The sequence below is a fragment of the Nestor notabilis genome, unplaced genomic scaffold (assembly GCF_000696875.1).
Source record: "Nestor notabilis isolate BGI_N333 unplaced genomic scaffold, ASM69687v1 Scaffold28972, whole genome shotgun sequence".
Classification (NCBI taxonomy): Eukaryota; Metazoa; Chordata; class Aves; order Psittaciformes; family Psittacidae; genus Nestor; species Nestor notabilis.
The window spans coordinates 5859-23196 of record NW_009918307.1 but is presented as its reverse complement, the minus strand read 5'-3'; the positions used below and the strand labels follow the sequence as shown (position 1 = coordinate 23196).

The 17338-nt window shown below is 38.3% G+C and overlaps 1 protein-coding gene across 1 annotated transcript; it reads left to right on the top strand.

The window, feature by feature from the left end:
- Nucleotides 1–1165: 1165 nt before the first annotated feature.
- On the top strand, nucleotides 1166–17023 carry HEATR3 (HEAT repeat containing 3). Its single transcript, XM_010009656.1, has 14 exons — nucleotides 1166–1350; nucleotides 2157–2244; nucleotides 3191–3303; nucleotides 5092–5201; nucleotides 5887–6027; nucleotides 6653–6939; nucleotides 7642–7732; nucleotides 10574–10728; nucleotides 11707–11789; nucleotides 12031–12167; nucleotides 14427–14515; nucleotides 15328–15471; nucleotides 15574–15750; nucleotides 16647–17023. Exons 1-14 carry the CDS (start codon nucleotides 1304–1306, stop codon nucleotides 16782–16784), a joined length of 1800 nt encoding a protein of 599 aa, XP_010007958.1. The 5' UTR covers nucleotides 1166–1303; the 3' UTR covers nucleotides 16785–17023.
- Nucleotides 17024–17338: the final 315 nt, after the last annotated feature.

The window sequence follows — 17338 nt, the reverse complement described above, 5'->3', positions numbered from 1 at the left end:
CTGCTGCCTCTGGCCTCGGCACCCCGACCGGGCTCTTCTCGCCTTCTTGAATGGTGCAGCGGGGCTGCTCTGGGCTCCTCGTCCCAGGAGAGGCTTTGAAGGAATTCTTGCAGTGTGTGAATTCAGTCTGCCCGACTGGAGAGTGTTCCTGGAAGGTAGCCAAGGCGATAAGTCCAAGATCCACTCGTGAGAAAAAACTCGTAGAAAATGCTGAAGAGACTGGGTTTGGCCACGTTTTGGCCACATTCCTGGGTTTGGTTTAAGTACTACAGATAAAAACTAGCTTAAACCTCCTTCTGCACATGTGACTTTAGAATCTATAGTAAAAACCTGTTTTCCTTTAGGTAACTAAATCCCCTTTGTTCACTTCACCTAACTGAACTCATTGAACGAGTCACTGCTTGATTATTCTTCTGGACTAACCTATTTAGTCTTACTAAAAAAAACCTACAAACGGGAAGAGTAAAAAAATTATATAAATGCACAGGTGAGGATGAGCGTAGAGACCTCAGTCTCAGTGAGGCAGAATGTGAGGTACCACACTTTTCCAGTCTGCAGCAGATGTTTGTCTTTTCTGTTGAGTTTTTGACAAACTCCATGACCTCCCAGGACAGGCACTTCTGATGTTCTATTACCTTTATGACTTGCAATTCTTGCATCTCACCTAAACCTCTGTTTGGTGGCAGCGTTGTCTTGTGAATGTAGAGAACACGTGCTCCTTGACTTTAGGCAGATGTTTTTAGTCTAAAGGCTGTCATGTTTTTTGTATTTTTTGGTTCTTCAGTTTTTCTGTATGGTGGCATATTTTATGTCCGTTATATTTCCTGGATGGCATTTTCCCTTCACTTTTGTCCTTTTTTTAATTTTTTAAACGTGTTAATTGAAAGTAGCTATGAGGTCTCACCAGGGACAGCTAGTGTCAAATCTGTGTCTGAACTATAGCTCTCTTGTTAAGCACCCAGAATAGTATTTATCTAGTCCTACAGTTAACACACGTAACCCAGACAAAGATGTATAAACTTCCATGGAAGTTAAAAGCTCTTGATTCCATTCCGGAGCAGTAAAAGAGGAGCTACAGTGCTGGGCCTGCAAATCAAAAGGCAGATCCGTCTTTTCACTCAAAAACTTCCGCTACCTTTTCCGTCGCCCCTAATCTGCCCTGTTTGTGTATCCACAGGTGCAGCATCCAAGTGCTGAAGTGAGAGAATATGCCTGTGCCAGTATTTCCAAGCTGTTGCAGGAGCAGCATGCAATCCCAGCCTTTCTGCAGAGAGACGTGGTCCGTTGTTTAGGACCGTTGTTGATGGATTACAGTTTAGCTGTTCGCGAGACAGCTGCAGGTGCTCTCCGGTAAGCAGTTGCTAATATTTGGTTAGAATGAGGTACTCCAGGCATGGAAAAGAGAGGAGTTTTCCTGTTAAAAGCTGTGAACTTGAATGCCAGCCGCTCTTGTTTTAACTCCATTTTGAGCAAATATACCTGTGTCAGTTGAAACCCCTGAGGAAGCGGCTTTTCTTGCTCCAATAGGCTGCCGTGGGACTTTAATGGCAAAAGCAGAGTTTAAATTAGTTGCTACCATTTTATCTACTCCTATTGGAATGTGTTGCTTTTCATCCTTGTGTTAAGAAAAAGAAAATCTATAGCGGTATGAAGAAATACAGAGAACTTGAATGCTGTTAGTATGACATTTTGTGTCCTTGGTAGGAGTGGGTGGTTAGTTTGCGAATGCACAGAGCTGTCTTGAAAAACCTGTAAATACTGAACAGCATAATTTTGAGTTGCTATTCTGCAGTCAAACCTGCAGCTTGCTTTATTTGTACTAAAATGTAATGCTAATACTTATATTCATGTTGTATCTTACACTGAGTAGTACCTGGCAGAAGTCATGTTTTAGTACAGATAATCTTTCTACTTATGCTAGGCAAGAATGTGAAAGTAATTTTTTTCCCTAACACCAGAGTTATTCTTTTATGCTAAGAAGGTAGAAGGTTAAAGTTGCTGATTAAGCAGATTGACTTTAAAAACAAAAAGTACCATAACCTGTGGAGAAGAATACTGAATGCATGGTGGTTTGTTTGTTTGCTTTTTAATATTCCTGCAAAGTATTGTATCTTATCAAAGCATGGATTTTTTTTTTATTTTTATTTTTTTCCTAGAAATCTGAGTGCTTGTGGGGGATTTGAAGTCTGTGATGACATGGTGTCAAAAGACATCATGACACCCCTTGTTGCGCTTCTGAAGGAGGTGTGTTCATGTTTATTCCAGTTTTAAAACTGATCTAGCCATTGAGTTATCCTGTTTTTAAAAGTAGTTCAATTTTTGTAGCTATTCTTGTGATAGAATATTTGAGAGATCTTTTAAATGAATGTTTCAGTAAGTTTAATAGGACAAGAAGTATTCCAGAGATTTCAAACCACTTGATTTTGCCTCCTGATCTGCTAGCATGGGTCTGCGCTGAGGTTTGCTGTCCAGGATGATTTTTGCTTAAATGGTCGGGAGATTTTGAGTCTGGAACGTCAGTCATGACAAATTTTTTTTGTCCATCAAGATCCAGATCCAACATATATCTTGCAACATTATTCTAGCGAGAGGTTTTTGGTAAGCAGTTTTGCATACTGAAGTCTTGGATTTACAGTTGGGTAGTTACTGCTACTGTAGAATAATCTGTACTGAATGCATATTCTTTGTTTGATCAAGGTGTTGCAGTGCAGTTTGGAAATTGCATTGAATTCTGTTACCTGCTGTCTTTGAGCAGCCTTGAGCAGTATTGTCATTTTTTGTATGTTTCTTCCCCATTTTAAAATATGAATAATAGCATTATTGTAAAGCACAGCAAGATATTAGCTGAATTAATCTTTGTGATTAGAAAGAACTGCTGAAAATTGCTTACAGTCTGTGTTAGCATGGAACAGCATTTCAGGTTCTAAAATTGCCAAGTCTTTATAAAAAATGCTTCTGAAGATTATTGAATGCAAAGCAAGTACTGACAGAGTCTTTCTACAACAGAAGAAAATTTACCAATGATTCAGTTCTGTTATGGCCCAGTTTTCATAGAGAATAGGAAACTGGTCTGGTTTTCTGGCAATGAACACTCACGAGAGATCTCTCCATTCACTCTGCTGCTAGTATTTCAAGGTTTTGCTGCTTGGTTTGTTTGTTTCCCAACCCTGGTTCTCTTGTTTGGTTATAGTGCAGCACTGGACTGGATGCTAACCAGCTCTCTCCGGAGAAATGCATAGAGATGGACAAAAACTATATTGAAGTCATAGCCAATGAGGCTATTAATTTGCTGTGGAATGTATGGTAAGTGCTATGTAAACACTGGCCTTTCAAAAGAGCTAAATTAAATTGTTCCTAAAAAAGAGCATGGTAATGGAGGCAGAAATTAAATGACTGTCCTTGCATGTGAAGAAGTATTCAGTTGCTGATTCTGGTTTCTAACTGTGTTGCTCCTACGTGTGTTCTGCTTAATAAATGGCAAACCCGAATCTGATCTGAAATACAGCTTCTACCATAAGTTACTTTTGCTGATGAAGGATTCTAAAAGTGCACAAAGTTGGTCCTTAGTTTTAGGAGTAACATTTCCTCCCTCCCCCATTGGTTGTTCATCCCAAGTTCTGACACTGTTTTCTAATTGTGTTCTATTAGAGTCTCCTGTACAGTTTTTGGGTTGTGGGGTCTTCTGTGCAGTTCCTGTAGATCATTACTATGATATGGGAGATGGGGGAAATAAAATTACGATTGTGGACTCTAGTGCTTTGGGAATGTGAGGAGGTTTTGTACTACTTCCTCTCTCTGCAGGTCATCCCTAATGTTAATATTAAATGTTTGGACAAACTATCCCTTAGTGACTGAGGCACGGATACAAATCTACTTAATTAAGTGAGAATGAATGTGAGTAGTTCACTTAGTAGTTTACATTGAAAACACCAGGTGAAGGAAGAGAAATGGCAACACTATTAATACAGAAATGGCTATAAACCTGTTCTGAAAGTTCTCCTTGAATTTGTATTGTTTCTCCATGTTTTGTAACAACTGAGTGTCATTGTACTCTTCGGTCTGTACAGAATTTTACTGTGCAGTATTGCAGTGCAGCTGCCTGTGTGTCTGCCTGTATGGTATGGCTGCTGACTGAAGGCCTTATTTGTAAATTGTTTTTTTTTGGGGGGGAGGGGTGGGTGGAATCTAGAACATTACAGAAACTGCTTGCTCAGCACCTTGAACAGAATACATGACCCTTTGTAACTGACTCAACAATGTTTTGTGTTCTTTTTTTTAATTGCTTTTGCAGACATAAGTGCTTTGGAACAGGAACTATGATCATTAAGTGTGCTATAAATTACTTCTGTATTTTTAACTTTTTTGCAATGACCATGAACTGCTGAATTCATTGCTGAGTTTGGCACTGTTCAAATTCAGGCTGGCACTGGTGCAGGGACAATGTTTCCAAAAGTAAATTTTTGAAGACCCTAGTACCTAGTTAGGTCCCATGCTTTTTTTAGTTCGAATTTGTCTTGTGTTGATAATTAGTTTAAAAATGGGAATAGCTGTGAGAACTTGAAGCAGCACAAATCCCAGTGTTAGATAATTAAAGTAAACGCCACATTTAGCATTGATTTAGCATCCGTTTTGCAATGTTAAGAGCAGTCATTTCCTGGAGCAAGTGAATATTGATACTGGAGGCAACAGCCTGCTCTCTTGTCAGTGCTTTTGTGGATGAAGTCTTCCATGGATGCAGAAAGCCCTGGGCTGACCTGTAGCCCACAGCTATAAGCTGCCTTTCGTGCTCTGGCTGGCTGTGTCTGCAGGAGTCTGTATGTAGGCTCCCAAATAAACTCCCGAATACTGTGTGTGAGGAAGCAGATGGCAGAAGCCAGCTTTCCTCAAAGGTGCCCAGGTTATTGCAGCTTCGCTTTCTCCATTTTCTATGGAGTTGATCATAACTGCAGTAATAAGAGTAGCTTTTGGACTAATGTGTACTTCTTAGATGGGTTTTAGAATGTGAGTGATAGCGAGTACATGTTACTTAAAACATTGTTACAGGAATTTTTTCAAGGGAAAAGTGTTCTATTAATCTTTCTTATGCATTAGTGAATGCAGCAGTACCGCAGTGCACATATTCAACAAGGAAGGATGTCTGGAGGCTGTGTTACATTACATGAAGACATTTTCCACAAATGTGGATTTGGCTATTGCGGCAGGTGGGTGGTAAGAAGGGAAGGTAGGGATTTAAAGATACATTTATTTTTTTTTCTTTACTATATGAATGTAGCACTGATGTCACATCCATTTTATAATGTACCTGCTTTAGCAGTACTTAAACTTTACACTGAATATAAGACTTTCTGAACAGCACATCATTTGGAAGTTGACAACTGTTGTGCTTGTTTTCAGTCCAGAGAAGAATGGCTTATTGGTGGTTACATGGGACGGAAAAAAATTGTGGAAAGAAAGCTCTAGATAGAGGCTGTGTTTTTCAGTTTGTTTTCTGGGTTTGGTAGTGAATGGGTTAATTTGTATAATAAAGGACATAGTCCACCTAAAAATACCCAAACAACTTCTATCACTTTCAATGTGGTTTTATTAGTATTATTGTTATTGTAGTCTTATAATGGTCTTACAGCTGTATGTGCTTGCACAGCTAGTCCCATGTCTGATGTGGTACTGCCCTCACCTGTTTTATGTACAGGTTTGCCATAGAATGCCTTTTAAGCTAAAACACAGTTTGTGAAAGACCGTGTCATACCATTACAACATGATGCTGTCTAAAGTGTTTTTTCCTGTCTCTGTGTTTCATTACTCCAGCTTGCCAGAAGATAATGCTTTCTCACTAGGAGAGTGAAAGCTGCTATTGGGTTTGTTAATTATCTTTGTTGTTTGCTGCAGCAAACTGCTTGCAGGCAGTGACAGAAGATAATCCAGATCTTCTTTCTTCATTTAATGCTTCTGCACAACAAGTATTGGAAACAGTGATGTTGTGTCCAGAGAGCACAATGAAGCACATCCTTCTGAGAACACTAACAGCAGGTACGATGCTCGAGGGCATTCACTGCTTTGTGATGGCAGCTAAAGGAGGGTGGGAAGGACAGAAGGCTTAGTCTTCTATAGGCTGCTGATGGTCAAAGCCTGTATAGATGGTTCATGAGGTTATTTCTGCCTTTTGGGGTTGTGTTTTGTAGTCACCAGATTTACAACCATTTTTAAAATGGTCTTAAATGCTTGATTCTGAATTCAGCATGATAACCCATTTTAACCATTCCTTTGGTTTTCAATAGTTAAATGAGTCAATAATAAGTAGTACAGGAATTGTTTTGATCTTAATAGGTGTGGATTTTTACCTAAAATTCTCTAACTTGCGTTCTTCTTTCTACCTCAAATGCTCAGCCATGGTGATTTTTGATACTGAAGTGTAATAAATTAATTTTGAGAATCCTTAGAAAATGGTTATCTCATGTGGATTTATTATCATATATGAAATGTTAAACAGAAAAAAATACAAGTCTTTAAAGAAACGACTTGAAAATTCATACTGAAGTATAAGCACTGAGTATCGTAAGTAGGGGAGGCTGTGTCCTTACAAAATACATGGATATTGCAGAGCTGGAAATTGAGTATTTTACTAATTTTTATATTTCAACTATCTCATGTTTAGGCGTTATCTGGAATATCAAGGGTACGATTCCACCAGGCAGCCTGGGAAGCATGATTAATGCAATCCTGAAGATTTTTTCAGAATCATTAGCAATAGATGCTGGTGAAACAATTATTCGTATGAAAGAAGCTGAAAAAAACAGGTTAAAACTTGCTGCGGAGGCAGAAACAGAGGAGAACATGAGTGATGTTAAAGACAACTGTGTTTTAAGTGAAGATTATGACTTGGAAGAAATACCAAAAGGAAAAGTCAAAAAGGGAGAAAATGACATTTCAGATTTCCTTCCAGTAAGTGTGGCTTCCTGGCTATTGGACAGCTTAGTATGTTTGGCTGGGCATCTGACTTGTCTTGAGGTAGTGTTAGCTAGAGTAAACTACCTAGGTGTGTTACTAATCCTAACTGCCAAATACCTTGACTAATGTAGCTAAAACTTCAAAGACAAGCATGGAGAATATCAGCACAACTTGTTCCAGTGTGATCAAGTTGCACAGCACATTAGGAAAGCATGTTTTCGTTTGTTTCCTGTAGTGGAAGGTGTAGACACGCCTTTTGTAGTTGACACTCCTACCTGTAGCCACTGCAGGAAGTTCTGACTTCTGCATAAGGCAGGTGAGATTTTTGTTGGTTGTAACCATTCAGTCATGAGTGGAGATGGGGCAGAGGTTAACAAATGCATTCACTATGACGTACATGAAAAGGATAACAGAATTACATATTTCTGTTAGGGATTTAGCTAATATTAGGTAATCTTTTCTGTTACTGTTTTAGTGCAGGTGGCATTTCTTGATGGTAAAATTTGTTCTGAAGCATCTAACAGAAAGATGATAGGTAATGCCTCTTGGTTTTGGTGGTTGTTTTTTTCACATTTTGGTGTAGGATGAGAAGAGGAAACAGCTGGATTGAATTTTTAGCTGTTAGTTTGGGTACTTTAAATTGCACTGAAATATTGTTTTACTAAATTAAATTTGGTTTGTGTTTTTACCTTTTAGCCTGATCACTGGGAACTGAAAGAAGTGACAGCTTTACTCATGGCTCAGCAGACTGCTCTGGAAATCATTGTTAATATGTGCTGCAGTGAAGGTTTGTAGGAATCTCTTTCACTGCAAGTGTTGTAGTTCATTTTGTTTCTGGAATAGGTCATGTTTAGTTTGCTGTTTGGTGATCTTAGCTTTTAAGGGCAAATGCACACAGACTTACTGTCCCTGACACCCTTGTGGGGAGCAGATTGGATTGTGTGGGGTTTTATCACGTAAGTAATTTCTGTGGCTTACCTGTTTCTTTAAAATGATACTACATGTGCCATCATTTAAGAACAAACAAAAAAGCACTTGTGAAGAGGTATTTCCAAAGAAGTATTACAGCATATTCTTTGTTCAGCTAAAGTGTGCTCTGAGACTTCATCTGATACAATATGGGTGTGAATGTTATTGCAGGATGAGAGCATCAATATTTTTTTAAGCAGATAAATCTTGTCATTTTGACATTATAAGTAGCAAATTTGTAATATCAAAAAGATACTATAAATATGTTTTTAAGGAGGAGAGACATTGCATGCAGCTCTGGCAACAATGCACATTTAGGCTGTTCAGGGTTCCATCTTTAAGAGCTTTTTTCCAAGGAGAAAGGCAAGCTGTTATTCTTGCAGGAGTAGCAATTAGATATTCTATATTTTCTATGAACTCTGATAGTCTGTTTTACAGCTTTTCTCCTAATCCTCATGAAAACAAATAAGCGATTTCCAGATTTGGTAACAAAAAAAAAACAACCCCCAAAAAACCCACCAAACAGAACTGACACCTCAAAACCCCCTCCAAAACCTGAAAATGTTAATTGCTGCTGCAGTTTGGAAGCCTGATGCAAAAGTAATTGTGTAGGAGATAGCTTTCTGAGTAAATCGTTCAGGTTCTAATAAAATCCACAGTAATATGCAGATATTCCCAATGGTGATTTTTTTTTCCCCTTTCTTATAGCATAAGGAATTTCTGTACCTAGTATATGAAGCTTCTTTCATAACTGCATTTCTCATCTAATGAGCTGTAATTCATAAGCTCTTCTCTTTAATTGGAAAATCTCTTGTGGATAAACTGCATATTCTGCCAGTCAGTCAGTGTAATGTAAGGTTGATTGTGTTGTATTTCACTACAGTGCTTTGCCCATTCATGGGCAGACAGAAACATAGTCTGTAGAAATTAAGAGGAATCCAGAGGCAGCTGCTCATCTAATTTTCGAGTTATTTGAGGACTAAAATAGCTGTAGCCATTATGCTGAGTTTATAGAAACGCTCAGCTTGCCACAGAACTGAGAGGAATAACCAGACTGGCAAGAGATGTGTTCTACTGAACGCTGGCCAGCGTTTGGAAGAAGCAGAGTGCTTTTCCCTTAACAGGGACACAAGAGGGAAGCCAGGAGACTCCAGTGTTGCTCTCCCATCTGTAGTTCGTAGGTTATCAGTGCTAGTTAAGATGGGATTGTCATTGGAAATGCTTCTGTATTTCCAAGAAAGTTACAAGAAACCTCATCTTGGTTGTGGGCCAGTGTACCAGAGCCCAGTTCCTGCTCTGCCCTGGTCACCCACTGTGAACATACGATGACTACTGTGTTTGTTGTTGTTGAATTCCATGGTCAGTTTATATAGTTCTCATTTAGTTTTCAAAGGAGAGTTTTGCTTTGTTTTGGAAAGATGCAGATGGAATTTTTTTAGAAGAGGCAAAAGACTGAGAGGGGGATGTCTGCTTTGTTTTCATGCTTGTTGCTGCTGTGTGTTGGTAAAGCATAAAAGACAACTGTTTTCTCATGCAAAGGCTATTAACTCCTTTACAGCATATGATAGCTGTAGAATTAATTGGATGTTTCCATAAGCAAAACAAGATGCTTGCGTTATCAAGTTGCTACAGCCTGATGAGTTACTTTGCATTGGATAAACAGCAGACATCACCTTCAAATAAATTCTTTTAAGCTGCTGCATGGTACAAGTTACACCTTTCTTGCTTTAAGTGAATGAATTTACCTTTTACCGCAGAGAATATGTATGTCTGTTTCTGCAGTTAGTACAGGACCTAGATCTCTTGTTCGTCTGTGTTGTCAGAAAAAGTCACTTTGGGGTGAATACAATGTTTTTTCAGTAGTTAAATGTCCTGACCTATGTACACAGGCAGAGCTTTCACTTGTCAGTGAGGAGTATCTGTCCGACCGGTAGACTTGGGACTTGCATAAACACCAGTGTCACATGAGTTAAAATGTAACCAGGTTTAAAACAACTTCAGTTAAATCAGTGTAAACCCTGTGGCTGTAAATCTATCAATTTAAATATAAATGATGGACTTTGCTTGTGCTTGTCAAGCCAGGTTTGCTTTTAGCCATGGACAGATTATTCACTTTTACAGTAGCTGTGCCCATTGGTGATACAGCCTCAACCCCTCTCACCATGTCTGCCCTTGCAGATCTATTAGTAGAGTAAATTATGTAAGTATAAACTTAGCTCAAGTTTATTTTACTTGAAATATGTTGCCTGAAAGGGGTAACAGAGATGATCTGGCTTGCTTTGGCTTGTTTCACTGTCATCATTTTCTTTTTCAACTGGCCTTGCTGTGGAGACAGTAACATCTTCATCCCATTCAGTTACAGCCCAGCCAAAGGACATCTGTCTGTGGCTTCAGTATTGCCAGAGAAAACAGTTGCCTTAAAACTTATTTCAGTTAGTAAGCAAGTTAAGCTAAACTGGTGTATTGGCATGCTTGAGTCTACCTCAAAAAGTTAAATGGTACTATCTGAGTTAAAGTCTTAGTAAATGTTTTATGGAATGTAAAGACCAAGAGCTTAAAGACTCCTACCCGAGAGGTGGAGAACCTAACCAAGAGGTTTAAGTGAGAAGTAGCATACTTATTGCAAGAGTGCTGTTACAAGTCTGTCTTCTGTTCTTAGATCCCTCTGATGACGAATGGGAAGAACTCTCCAGCAGTGATGAAAGTGACTTTATGGAAAACTCGTACAATGATGGGAGTGGGCTGCTAATGTCACCTCTGTGCCTTTCTGATGAGGTTAACTCAGCATTTCTGAACAATCTCATTCCAAAGAAGGTATTTGTTTCCAGCACATGGTACAGCCCTTCTCTTCTTCCTGACTTGTATCTCAGGTTAGGCAAACAAATGATCAAAATCCATCTGTAGAAAAGGAGTATTTTAAAAAGCCATTTTAGCTTCACTTTTTTGGCTTAGAGGTGGAGCATCAATACATGAACTGTCTTGACGTAAATAATTTCTTCATGTAAGGGGGAGTAGAGGGTTCATGAGTTTCAGAAATCTAGTGGTTTGTGTTTGGGGGTCTTTTTGGTTGTTTGGGGTTTTTTGGGGGGATGATGGAGTGGTGGTGTTATTTGTTTTTAATTTGGCTTTTCCAGAATAGAAAATTGATTTGGATGTGAGAAAGATTACTTGCAAAAAGAAAGGAAACTTTGAGAAGAAGCATGACTGCCAGATTTCCATATTGGCTTAGAAAGGTTGATACTATACAAGTGGCAACAGTCAGCATTGAATAAGTGCAAGTTCTTCCCCCTCTTTCATACATAGTGTCTGAAATACAATTTTTGACACTGACAAGAATTCAGATGTTCTTGTTTCAGAGTTTTGCTCAATCTTTGGAGTTGTAAAGATGAAAAGCATCAGTTGCATCAGTTACTAAGCTAGAATTCTGACCCAGGTGATCTGGGTGTGAGATAAAAACATTCAAGGTTTTTTGTACTAACTAGCAAGCTGTCTAAGTTTCATGGCTGATCTTGTAGAGTTGTAGCTATCTGAAAATTCTGTAGTGGTATCTGTACAAAGAAAGTTTGAAATGAAAAAGATCAGCAGAGACCTAGAAAATCACCTTTTACAGTTGGATACTTAAAACATGCTATGCTAAACCCAGTGTATAATTGTACCATTTGAGTGATTGAGGAAGATTCTGGCAAGGTGAGACACTTGCTACTTGGAAAGCTTTGAAGTATGTTGTTTGAAGTATCTGTTTTATATTAAGCTAAAGCTTTATTGCTAAACCTTTCTTTTTTCCCTCCCCAGATTCTTGAAAAAACGGCTTTTCCGAACAGTGTTGCTCTAGACATCTGTATGCACAATCCATCTTGGAAACCATTAATTAAAAAGTAGGAATTTCATTGTTTCTCTTACTACTTTTCATGTATATTCAGTTTTTTAGGACATCTTTGGGTTACTTGTGAGATGTAGACAATGACAGATCTGATACATGATTTTGTATGAAGAGGTACAAATCTTACTGTAAACTGCACACCATATCACAAGCTTATTTAATTGAAGATGATTCTTTGTATTTCGACATCTGTTCAAAGAAATCTGCTAAGTGCATTATTTGTCTGTTCATTTCAGACTCCATGCAGTGCAGTGTAGAGCTTTAACATGTCTTCAGAACATTTTGTTAGTGTCAGACATGGATTGTCTTGGAGGAGCTTCATCACTTCAGTCCCTTGCACAGCATCTCTCGCAGCTAGTCTTTGCTAAAATGGGTAAGATGTTCAGTAAAGGGGGCTTGCTGACCCCTTTTAAACTTACAGATATAAAGTAGCCGTGTACATTTTGCAGTTTTAATACCATTTTATTACTAAGTTTATCCCTTCAGCATTTCAAAATAAGCATACTGAATGTCAGAAAACTGCTGACAAAACAGTTTTCAGTGTATCCTGATCAGATGTGTTTATCCAGATTGCATCTTGAGCAAGTAGGCTTCTAATGCAAGAATTTGCTTTACGTCTGTTTGTGCATGCAGCAGGTTGCCGTTAGTGAATGAATCTTGCCTTCCTGTGAGACCAGAACTTTTTGCTTGCTTATATTTGTGGTAGTAGCAGGTTTTCGTCAATCAGACAAGCCATGAAGAAGATGGGACGTTTTCTTCTTAAGTGTGCTAACTAGCCTTGTTACAGTAGGAATGAAAGCAGCTGTCTTGTCTCCAGCATGTGCCTTATGCATATGATTGCAGAGCTTTACCGGAAATTTATTTGTAATAGAAAATGTGCAAAGTTTTTATGGCTAAATACTGAAGCTGCTCATCTTCCTGTTATAGTGGTGGCTTGAGTTCAATGGAGAAGGCAATAAATATAGTTTCTCTAAAAATACTGTTTTTGAACATCAGATATATTCTGGTAAATACTAGAATACATCCATTGTAGTTCCTCCAAGGCATATTTTTTCATAGGGGCACTGTGATGATTTCCCCATACATCTGCTGTTATCTGTATTACTGGATAGTTTAGTGTAGATACTCTGCAGTTGGCATTTCCAGCTGCCTCCTATAATCTTCTACCTGAGATCAGCATCATTCCAATAATCCACTGAACCATTTCTGCTATGATACTGACACTAGAGAAGTTGAACTGAGATTCAAGAGAAAAAAAAAGGGGCAAAAAATACCCCAAAGCCCTGGTTTAAAGTTGATGATCTGGTTCCCTGACAGGCTACTCTGATAACCTGTTTTTGTTCTAAGGTCAGCGATGATGGCTTAATTCTAAAAATTGTCAGAAAACATTTTTCCTAAGACAGTTCTGTTGAAGTCTTGCATATGCACGTGTCTCTTGGAAGCTTGAGAAGCTGTTTTCTTCCCTTCCCTTAGGTATCTTCATTTGTAGCCACAAATGACGTGTATATAGTTCTGTTTTGTTGTAGCATATACTATGACACTACATTAATGCCTGAAAATCCATCTGCCTGCAAAACAGTTTTTTCTCAATGTCATTAAAAGCATGTGACCAGTCTGTGGGAACATTATTGCTGAGTGCATAGTGCTTGAAAGACTAAAATACAGGAAATGAAAATAAATGTGAGGACGTATGCAAGGAAGTTCACCTGAAATATTTGTCTCACACTTGAAGAGCAGGACTTCCAAGATTTCAGAGTCTGTAATGCTTTGCAATAGTTGGTTCTTAGATGAAACTGGAAAAGTGGCTACCTGAAGACAGAGGGTGCTAATAAATTAGTTTAATGGCCCAGGTGCATTTCATTAGCATAATATTTTTTAATAGTTAAATGCTGTGTAATGGAAACTGCCAGATAATGTTGATAACATACCAACATGTGGTTAGAAGGAATGCTGTGGTTTACAGGGTGAAAAAGAGGCATAAAGATCTAGTTCATGCATGGGAAGGGAGGAGATAATGTGTGAAATGATCAAGAGGTTCTGCATCTCGAGTGGTCCAGAAAATAAGAACACACTGAGGGGGAAGAAGAAGTTTCAAGAAATGCAGAACATTGTATTGAAGATGATGGCTGGTATTGATGAATTTGTAGTTAAACAAGAATAATGCAGTGTTTGAGTCATACATTTCTGAAAGGTTATTAAATCACCAGAAAACGTGCTCTTTGTGTGAATTGGCAGGAGTCCAGTGTTCTGAGTGCCTAAAAAGCCTGCTTAGAAAACAGAAGAAAGGCATTAAAGTGCAGTCAGCTTCTGTAGCTTTCTTGGTTCTGGTATGATGGATTCCATGTGATAACCAGTTTTCAAGCCTCTGTTCTGGTGGCAGTGGTTTGTGCTGTGCGTTAGGTTGGGTATGCCTGAAAATAAGGACCAACTGTGATCTAACCTCCCGATGCAATTAATACTAAACTCAAACGAATCACTAGGGTTACAACCTACAAAGACAAGCCTCTGAAAGTCTAGCTCCTCCTATTTGTGGTTCTACCTTCATGAGCAATTAAGGAATTTGTATTCCTTTGCTTCTCATATCCTTTATCTTACTGTTTAACTTTTGGCTCTGGGTTCAATTCTTTGACAGAACTCCCTGCAGACACAGAATTCCTAGAAGCCATAACTAGCGCTTTGAGGGCTCTCCTACAAACAATGGCATCAAAGAACATCTCCCAGGTAAAGGCTTTCAAACTCAAATACTCTGGTAGGTGCAAAATCATGTGAGATTGTGCTGGAAAGTTTTTGAAACAAAAACATTTAAATGAAGTGCTAAATTTCAGCAACTGTGAACACTGAAAGAACAGATTTAATAGCATTCACTCTGTATTTTTCACAGACCTTACAGGAATACTTTTTTTATATATCTCTTCCTTAACGTGTAAACAGATGAAAGACATTTCAAAACCAAAATAGCAATAAGCCACAGGTGCTGTCTTTAGAAGATGAGTATAATGACAAGCATTTAGTAAATTAGCACCTAGAAACGTGGATTCTTTATTTCCTGAGTCATCCAGTTGAATCTGGTTGTCTTTCTAAAATCTTGGTTGGACATGAATTAATGAACTAAATATAGGAATGAAGCATAATAGTTTATTATACAAGATGTAATACTAGATGTTCTGTGGGTCCTTTCTGGCTGTGAAATGAAAAATGAGATTCTATACTCTTAAGCTGTAGTGAGTTGGAGAATAGGTATTGAGCTAGGTAGATCTGTGAAAATCCCTTTCAGCTCAGAACTTTTTCCTTCAGCTTCATGACAGCCTTGGTTATGTTCTGGAAGAAACACCTTAAGAATTTGAAAGGGAGAGTTTAACTGTGTTCTTGCTAATGACTTTTCAGAATTTGTGTAGTTTTGATAATACAGGACTCTTTGCAAATGATCTAAATGTCATATTTGAAAATTTCCATGGAAATGTAAATGTGTCCGTCTTCTTTTTTTTTTTTTTTTTTTTTCTTCTTCTTCTCCCCTACACTCCCTTGCTAAGCAGTGTCTGACTCCTGAGCAGCTATTGGCTTTTTGTGAAGCTGGTATTGACAGCAGCAATGACAGTGTTAAAGTGAACATAGTGAGCATCCTTGGAATTTCTGGCAGCATCCTGGCGAAAGGACAAGATACAGCTGAAACGCTAAAGGTAAAAAATCAAAATTGGCATTGCAAACCTAAACCAGTTTTGATACTTCTTTCAATTTTCTTAAGCATTGCTGGAAAAACAAATTTTTCTTTCTTATTTCAGGTGATTGGAAAATTTCTTCTTGAGGTTGCTATGAAGGAGTCTTCTCTTGTGGTAGCAGGGGAAGCCTTGGATGCACTTTTTGATGTATTTGCAGATGGTAAAGAAGCAGAAAAGGCGGCGGTAGAGATCAAGCTGCTTCCAGCACTGAAAGAATTTCAGCCAGTGTTCAAAATGAGGGTAGGTATCAAATGCAGCCAGCTCAGGGTCTCAACACAGTGTGGGTTGAAGCTTTAAGCAGGAACATATGGCTTTATAAGATGAACAAAAAAACCCCAAACAACAACCTGAAATAACTGAATTCCTGATATTCCTCTTTAGAGGAAAGCAAATACAGTTATCATGAAGTTCATGGAACCATCGAGGTAGCAGCACAGCATCTGCATTGCAACATCTGCATTGTAACATCTGCATTACTGATGTCCAAATCACTGTATTGTTCTGAAACCCTTGTAAAAAAAATCCTGCAGGTGTCTCTGGAGGAGAACAGCTAAATTGGTGGGAGAGAAGTCCCTTCTGAAGTTACATTTTTAACTTGCTGTAGCTGCCGGTGGACATTTTCGTTCTGGTGACAGTTAATTAAAATAGGTCAACTATTCTATATTTTCAAGAATCACAAGGCCAAAATGCTAAACTGTAATTTTAGGTACATTCTTGTCTTAAATAGATAATGATCTTTGGTACATTGTTTCTTTAGTCAGATGAAGCCTGAGGAATGACTTTCATAGTCTTAAAGCTAAGCACTATACACACAGAATACATAACTGACAGTTCTACAGTTGTTTGGTTAGTTATGTGCAAGGCCTTTCATATAAAAAGCTACAGAAACTAAGTGTATGTTTCAGATTATGAAATAGCATGCCAACAGTGGTCTAGTTTTAAGCAGAGATGTATTATGTCAATTGACCTGCAGAATAAGTGGTAGCTGTGCATTTGCACACATGAACATGTTGGAGTTCTCTAAGAGGCATCTGTAGCATGTCTATAGAAGACCTATACAGAATTACTGTAAACTTTAGGTGATATAACAGGAGAAACTTCTCCATTAATAAAGTGTGTATTTCTTGGTTTTGCAGATGCGAAAAGAAGGCAAAGGAAGATATAGTACAGATCAGCTGTGTGTTCTTGACAATGTGAAGATGAATTTGAGAAGATTCATTGCATATCAGGAGACACTAGGGAAAAGCCCAACTTGCAACAGCGAGGAACTTTAAACTAAGGTTTCCCTTATTGAATAGCATCTTCCAAAAATAAAACTGTCTTCTAAAATTTATGAAGCAGAGCCATTTTGCTTTCATGTTAATAGTGCATTTTTTTTACATTCAGTATTTTTATACTTCTGGCTTGATGCAACATGAAAGTCCTATCAGTGTAAAAAAACCAGCATACTTTGAGATTTAAGTGTTGGCAATGAAGAGAATGTGCTTTTGCAGTCCTGAGGTCTGTACGTAGCACCACTGTCCTTGTTTAGAAATCCTTGTGTGTCTTGGTGGAAAACTATAATTCCATGATTCTATGAGAAAGTAATTTAGAGAATATTCTCCGTTATGTGCCCGATGAAGAAAAGATTTAAAAGCTCAAGATATTTCTCAGGGAATCGAGCAGTGGCAGAATGTTCATATTTGCTATTTTCTGTCACCTGTTTCTAGAATTGCACAGGCAGTTGCAGCAAACTTCCCAAGAGAAGTGTGTGACAAGTGTGTAAGTTACTTCCAGCACTTGGATCTGTTACTTCATGAGGTTTATCAAAAACTGTTTCAGGTTCGTT

Excerpts from the sequence above, each read along its gene's own strand:
- HEATR3 (XM_010009656.1), top strand. The coding sequence starts at position 1,304 with ATGGATTACAGTTTAGCTGTTCGCGAGACAGCTGCAGGTGCTCTCCG. Across the intron at positions 6,028-6,652 it reads TCTGAGAACACTAACAGCAG|GCGTTATCTGGAATATCAAG; the intron begins GTACGATGCTCG and ends TCTCATGTTTAG. Across the intron at positions 11,790-12,030 it reads TGGAAACCATTAATTAAAAA|ACTCCATGCAGTGCAGTGTA; the intron begins GTAGGAATTTCA and ends TGTTCATTTCAG.